Consider the following 8,155-nt stretch of genomic DNA (forward strand, 5'->3'; position numbering starts at 1 on the left):
CTCTCTCCTTACTGTCACACCCCGCTCTCCCTAAAAACATGGAAGTGAGAAGCAAATTTCAGAAACAAGAACCTAGAAACTAAACATGGCTGTAGCAATTTGCATATAGTATCTATGCACTTACTTCATCCATGATGCATGTTACTTTTCTCCCCAACCCCCAACTGCTGCAAGTTTTAGCACAGGAACAGGCAGTCCTTGGACTTACAACACAATTGGTTCCTGAAAACTGTGTCTTAAGTCAAAACGTTGCAACTTGGAAACAATTTTCTCATAAGAAACAATGTTATAAATGGGGGATTGGTTCCTGAACCAAGGGCAGATACCCTGTTTTCAACAAAAATTTAATTTTGTACTTGATCGATTCTAGATGAGTCGTATAGCTACATTAATGCATTTATATTGTAAATAGCAATCATATAGATTCGCAAGGTGGTGTTGCTGGACTTTCTGAAGGGCTCTTGGATGGACTTTTTGAAGGGTTCTTGGCGGGAGTCTTCTCAGGACTCTTGGCTGCAGGCTTTTCTGGAGTCTTGGCTGCTTTCTTAAAGAAAGCGTCCAAGGAAGTTTGGACAGATGTTCTCCAAGGAGATGAGCGACACAGTGAACTTGTTCGCTGGCATGGCATCGCATTGGATTAAGCATTGTAAAGTTGAAACTGGCGTTGTAAAGTTGAAACAGGGTGTCAATTTATAAACACTGTAAGTGCAAAACGTTGTAATTTGAAACGTTTTAAGTCAAGGGCTGCCTCTACTCCATAAACACGAAACTGATCAGCACTTTGGCACCTACTATACATGCAATTATTGCGAAGCAATAAACTACAACATACTTTGTGCTGGAGTTTATTGTTCCGAGACTGCATTTTGATCCTGGTTGGAACAGTCCCAGCTGGCAAAGGGTCGGGGGAATCAGCCTGTTAGCCTGGCTCAATGTGCTGCAGAGGGGCTGGCTAGGGCACAATGGTGCCCTGGGGCTAGCCAGCAGGCAACCCCTACACTGAAGGACCCTCATGCCCCAGGCAGCCCTGTCAACGTTTACACATGCATTGTGGCAATTAAATAACTCTGCCATAGGACAGTACTTGTATTTACAAGTACTACCTTATGGTAGAGTTAATCCATTTATTCTGTCCTAATAGCATGTGTAGACCCTGAGACTTTACTGAGACGCTAATTAGTCAGTTCTGCAGTAAATATCTCATGTACCCACACCCACTTAAATGTAGTACAAACTGTGCATGATATTAGTTCAAAGCCAAAGGGCTGTGATTTACCACAGTTCACTGGGCTCAGCCCCACCAGGGTCAACAGCATTTCAAGCCATGGTGACCCCACAACTCAGCACTGTTCAGTATGTGTGTGTACTCCAGATAGCCACAACAAAGGATCCATGTGCTAACTAGCCCCTACTCATGACTGGAAGCAGATGTTCTTGTCATGAGTTCTTGTATGCTCCAAAAATTTATATGACGATGAAGCACAGAGCAATCTGGCCTTGCTTCACCTTATGGAGGGCCACACTAATCACATGCACCAGGCTGAGAGTGTGGCAACAGAAGGAATCTGGATGAACTGTTTGGACCTTGTTTCATAAGCTAGGCATTTAAGGCTGGTGAAGAAACAGGAATAATTGGAAATGGGAAAGAAAGGGACAGCTCAGCCATGGGAGTGAAGAGGAAGTAAAAATGTATACAATACCACGGCTCACCATGACTTGAAAAAGTCGGAGATGAGGGGGACTGCGTTTAATGGGCGCTACCATATGTCTTATTCAGCTGGGCTGCACTAAGCTATTTTTGTGATAGTTTCCCATCAGCACATTTGCTTAATGCAGGCCAAGTGTTTTACAGTCATTGTTCAGCATTGGCTGTATTTAATCAACTTCACAGTTGGCTTCCATTGCTAAGCACATGTTGCTTTTGGCAGCAATTTAATAAGAGACACCATTTAGTGAGATTTCCTTGTATACAATTATAGATGAGGGGCTTTTATCTCCATGCCAAACCGGGGGGAAAAAAACAACTTTTCTTCTATTTGAGTAAATACAGTATATTTTTTAAAATGTTACCCTATGAAAGCAGATATAACCAAATTATTATATTTTGTGTATTTAATTTATGCTTATTCATATGTCCATAAAATTCCTGAAGGCTACACAAGTTTCTAATCTACCATTTTTCATATCTTTCATTACAACTTCAAATAAATGAGTTTACAAAACAGTTCAGAAAGAGTAACTTGACTACTGAGTAATACATATTCTAAGTCTAAATAAGTATAACTTATCTGATGCCAATTTCAATTGCTATGTAAATATAAATTAGTACATTATTTAATTTTGCATTTTATGTTTTCCCAAATTTTTTTTTTAATAATTTGAATAGATTGCTCTAGTTTAACCACAACTACTGGACTTGAGGCAGTAATCAATTTAGGAAAATTGTGTGGCTTGTTAACAAAAGAGGAGATGAAGTAAGATAAGGAGTCACCGTTTTTCAGCAGGGAGCTGGGATGACAGCTCAGGTTGGAGACAGGTGGGTACTAGCACCTGGTCACCACTGGTGCTCCTGACCATCCCTGCCACTCTGCTGCAGTGCAAGGCAGCAAAAGCCACTCTCCACTGATGGGGTCTGATGGGCAATCCACACAACGGCACTTCCTGCCATACCACACATGCATGGTAGGAGGTGCGACTACGAGACTGAGCATTAGATCCCATGGTGCCTTACTCCCAGCGCAGAGGAAGCCTGGGATCACGATCCCACGCTCCCCCTGCACCAGCAAGTGGCAAGCTCACATGGCTGGGAGACTCCTGAGTTGACAGGGCTTCCAGCAGCTGCAGCGAATGGTGCACCTCCACAGCTGGAAGCCTAGATGAGCTGATGGGGATCCCTGCCACAGGAATGCATGGTGTGCTCCAATAGCTGGGAGTCTGGATCAGCTGATGGGGCTCCTAGCAGCAGGAGTGCATAGAGCTTCCTCAAAGGTGGGTGTGCCATCAGCTGTGGGCTCCCAGCCACAGGGAACCACCTGGCCACAAGTTCAATTAATTGTGTGACAGGAACCAGCCACAAACTTACTTCACATTCCTTGGTTTATGATACCATTAATTGCTTTAACATGTGGCCAGCTTACAACTTAAGACATGATCAACTAGTCAATGTGTGGCAGGGGCCTCAGATTTATGAAGTATTAGAACTATGTTTAGAAACTATTCTAAATTGGAACAGACCATGAAACAACACAAAATAATTTTCCTTGCAATTTTTAATGAGCTGAAGTCTTTCATGTTTTGGATGCCAGTTAATATACAGCTATATGTATGTCAGTTAGCAGTGTGCGAAGTGGGCTACATTCAATTCAGATTCAGCCCAATTCAGGGGACAGAGATTTGATTAGTTGATTCAGATAACTGTCCCAATTCAATTCGGACGAATCCAAATCTGAAAGTTTGATGCTGATTCAAAGAAACAGCAATTCAGCCATAGACACAGCTTTAAAATGTTCTTTCTACATACTTCAAGGTACCAGGAACAGCTTGTGAACGCTGAGATGGTGGGGTGGATGGAGCATCCCACAGAAGTATGGCAGCAGACCTGCAAGTAGACCAGAAATACCTGGGTGCTCCCCCAGACCCAGAAGGAACCAGTTGCCGAGCCAGGGAGGGGTCCCCTGCATGCTCCGCTGGGGACCCCCCTACACTCCTGTGGGATGCTCCATCTGCCCCACCATTTGAACATTCACAAGCCGCTTGGTATCTTCGAATGATCAACTCTCTCTGAATCGATTCGGAGGGTTCCGATTCAATTTGGAGAGATTAAAAGATCTCCTGATTCGATTTGGAGATTCAGCCGCCAAATAAAGCTGAATTGAATCAGCAACCAAAACTTCACAGAGCCCTAGTGTCAGTTCCCAACTGATGGCTGTTGATTGCTTTGGACACTATTTCTTAAGTTCTGATCCACGGGTCATCACTGGCTTGCTTTATTCAGCAATGAGACTGGGGTGGGAGGTAGATTCCTGGGACTCTGATTTCATACAATGAAGGAAGGGGAACCACTGTGAACTCAATGGTTCCAGTGCATCTCCATGTAACATAAATTTCCTTCCTCCATTCCCAGGAAAATGGAGTAGGAGTTCCCTTTTTCATTTTCTCTGCAGTACATTCAGATATCATGTTCTTACATTAATGTCTTTTATACCCTGTTTTCCCAGGAAAACTCCTATGAACCACTGAAGAACTGTTAGCCCTACTTCCAAGAAAATTAAAACCTGAGATTTTTTTTTAACTCTCAGCACAGTGACAGACAAGCATAAATCCCAATATAATTCACATTAATTTTGTATGCCAGAGCAAATTATGCCAGGCTCAGAAATGGATAAATGTGCAGCTACCCTGGGGTAGTTCACATTAAGCAGCTATTATTGCATTTCCCTACTAAGTGGTAGGGGAGAACATAACAGTCTATTTAGCTGTAGTAAGTGGCCACTCTAGGATGGGCACACACAAGTCATGCTATTATAATTAACACTAATAAGAGCTTTAACTCATTGCACCAAGGGCAACTCTCTACTGGACTGCATTACGTTACCCTGGTTTAAGAATTTGTGTCATCTATCCACTACATTTTTTATACGAGTGTAAAGTATTCATCTGTCCAAACCTGTCAGACATTGATTATATTTAATACACTGTTTTTGTTAAGTACCTGACAAACAACTAAAGAGTTTTTAAAAGATTCAGCCCTCTTCAAATAAGAAAACTCCCTATTAAATTCTCTGAATCCTCCAGAGTAAACCTTCAGCGGAAAGAGAAAATACACTAATATTTTAAAACTGAAAACAAGCATGCATACATCTCTCTCAGGCTTTTATATAGTATAAAAATATTAAAAGACACAAAAATTCCCCTTTCAGAATGACTTCTACTCTGTGTGCTTGTGTGTGTAGATATACAAATAATAATCAGTGATTATTATGCAAGATAAACTATATCTACACACACTTCCAAAACTGCCAGCCAGCAGCCCTGAATATTGATAAATGAAAACTAAGTGGAAATCTCTCTCTCTTTGGTACAATCTTCCACATATAATTTGTTCCTAGCTTATTTTACTATAAGCATTCATATAAAAAAAAATAAATGGAATGTATATGCTCACTGATTTTAAAATGTAAGTGTTCAAATAAGTATGTGCTCAAAATCTCAATACCTGGCCTGTGGCACAATCAATGAGGTAGCCTTGGAGAATCATGCTTTTTCTCTAATCTACCATACTCACCAGTTTTGCTTTAATAGTCCCAGAATCAATGCTCTGACCAGTTTTGGCATGTAGCTGAAGTTGGATGGCATGGAGTTGCAAAAGCTGATCATGCACCTCCTTTTCCAATACTGTTTTCTCAGCCTGAGTTTCTGTCAGTTCAGATTTTAGATCAACTAGCTGTGCCTGGAAAATATTAAATGCACAATATAATTACAATAATGTTACAGTTAGTTTCTTAGTACAAAAGGATACTTTGTGGCACAAGGGTTTCAGATATACTGACAAAAAAGAAGGTCCGGCCTCTTTGCCTGAGTTTCTGTATAACCCTATTGTACTTTCTCATACTACAAGCAGATATAAAGGCCTAGTGTGACAAAATCAATGGGAATTAGACACTCCTAGAAACCCCATGTACACCTAAAGATGAAGATAAGCACCTAATGCAACTTTAAAAATCTGTCCCAATGTCCCTGGTCTATGCTGCAATTTCAGGGCTTTATACCCGTGGTTAAGCCAGGGGCAACAAGGCAGTTGTATGAGATGCAACCACAGCTAACAATTCCATGGTAGATATGATCTAAAAAGAAAACTACAACCTTTTCTGGGAGATGTTTCATTGACCAAGATGCTTTCAACCATAAATGAGAATGAGCAGCAGAAAACAGTGATACAAACAAGAACGTAACCAAATCTAGGATTTACTGATTATCTGATACAACTTCACTGTGATTACACTTAGTAGTCTAATGCTGAAGCCAACTGAATCAAACTACACACCAATTTAAAATAGTTCAATACCAACACCCAAACTGAACTAGTCGTACAGATGGACACACTGGCAGGCACAAAGTAAAACATCTTCAAAATATGTTTAATAACTATTTTTTCCTTTATGCAAAAACATATTGGAGACTCTATCCTACGAGGACTGGAAGGTCCCATCTGCCGGCCTGACCTCATGACGTGAGAGGTCTGCTTCATGCCTGGGGCTCAGGTTAGAGACATCATGAAGAAGATCCCGGCCTACATCCAACCTGCAAACCAGTACCCCATGGTTGTCATCCACGTGGGAAGGAATGACACGGCAAGGGGCAACCCTGACTGCATTATGAAGAAATTCAAGGCTCTGGGGGACAAGCTTAAGAAGACGGGGGCGCAGGTGGTATTCTCCTCTCTTCTTCCGGTGAGTAAGCAGGGACAGCGACACGAGGCTTGCACTGGCGAGGTCAACCAGCGCTTACGCAGTTGGTGCCACCAGGCAGGCCTTGGTTTCCTAGATAATGACCCATGCTTTAGAGCGGGGGACTTGCTGGGGTGGGATGGCCTTCACCTCTCTCCTAAAGGCAAGCGTGTCTTCTCTTCCAGGTTGGCTGATCTCATACAGCGAGCTTTAAACTAGCCTTGCCAGGGGAGGGGGCCGCAGGAAGATGAGGAGACACCACCCAAGCAAGACAGGTGACAAATGCAAGGAGTGCCCAGGTAAGAAACAGGGGTCCAGGCAGTCTCCCAAACTGGGGGGTGGCACACGCAACTAGGCAAGGCCTTAAATGCCTACATACCAATGCTCGTAGTATGGGGAATAAACAGAAGGAACTCACCCTCAGAAGAGCCAGTTCAGACCCAGACGTAATAGGGCTTACAGAAATGTGGTGGGATTCATCCCATGACTGTGCAGTTAGCATTAGGGGCTATAGACTTTAGAGGCAGGATAGAGAAGGAGGGAAAGGTGGGGGTGTGGCGCTCTATGTCAAGGAGAAATACATATCTTCTACCAGCAAAATGGGGTCACAGGAGGGGCAAGCTGAAGTGCTCTGGGTCAGGACACAAGGGGGCCATGGGGAGAGGGATCTAGCGGTGGGGATCTACTACAGACCCCCCAACCAAGGGGAGGTGCTGGACTGGGAATTTTCGGGCCAGCTTGCAGAGGCACTTAAGGCAAGGGATGTAGTCGTCATGGGTGATTTAAATTACCTGGACATCTGCAGGGAGGAACAGTCAGCCAGGCTGGACCGTTCTAGGAGGTTCCTGGCCAAGATACAGGACCTCCACTTAATCCAGGAGGTGCACAGTCCCACCAGATGAAATGCCCTGTTAGACCTGGTCCTGGCCACAGGCGACGACCTGGTGAGAGGCCTCCAGGTCCTTGACCACTTGGGTGACAGCAATCATTGCTTGCTGGAATTCACCGTCCAGCGCAGGGTGTCAAGGGCCTGCAGCAAAGCAGTAGCCCTAGACTTCAAGAGGGCCAACTTCAACGAGTTGAGATTAGTGGGAAAGGCGCTGGGGTTCTCGAGAGCAGGGGAACTCAGTGCCCAAGATAAGTGGTTGTTCCTTAAGGAGACGATACTCAGGGCCCAAGGGGTGACCATCCCAACAAGAAGCAAGGGGGGCAAGTGTGCACGAAAGCCCTCCCTGGCTCACCAAGTGTGTCCAAGAATGTCTTAGTGCCAAAATGGCGGTGTACAACCCGTGGAAGGGGGGTGACATCTCCAAAGAGGTGTATACCTCCTGTGCTCGCGCCTGTAGGGGGGCTGTCAGGAAAGCTAAGGCGGACATAGAGCTAGGACTAGTGTCCAAGATCAAAGATAATGAAAAGTTCTTTTTCAAATATATAGGGAAGATGAAGAAAGCACCGGGAAACATGGGGCCCCTGCAAGATACTCTGGGCAATCCGGTGGTTGCGCCAGAGGAGAAAGCAGACCTCTTTAACCAATTCTTTACCTCCGTTTTCTTGTGCAGGGACCAGGACTTCCCCAACCTGATGTAAGACAGACTTGAGGGGAACGCCTCCAGACCTCAGGTTGGGGAGGAATGGGTTAGAGAGCTTCTGGAGGGGCTGGATGTGTTCAAATCAGTGGGTCCAGATGCTCTCCACCCCAGGGTGTTGAG

The 8,155-nt window shown here is 44.2% G+C and overlaps 1 protein-coding gene across 2 annotated transcripts in view; it reads right to left on the reverse strand.

Moving 5' to 3' along the window:
* The window catches only part of GOPC (golgi associated PDZ and coiled-coil motif containing), a 47,707-nt gene that overhangs the window by 19,756 nt on the left and 19,796 nt on the right, over positions 1-8,155 (reverse strand). For both annotated transcript variants that reach the window (XM_019537957.1, XM_019537959.1), the window contains exon 2: positions 5,285-5,454. In XM_019537957.1, the coding sequence (XP_019393502.1) occupies positions 5,285-5,454 (170 nt within the window). The remainder of the gene's footprint in view (positions 1-5,284; positions 5,455-8,155) is intronic.

The sequence above is a fragment of the Crocodylus porosus genome, unplaced genomic scaffold (genome assembly GCF_001723895.1).
Source record: "Crocodylus porosus isolate Cpor-Errol unplaced genomic scaffold, CroPor_comp1, whole genome shotgun sequence".
NCBI lineage: Eukaryota > Metazoa > Chordata > Crocodylia > Crocodylidae > Crocodylus > Crocodylus porosus.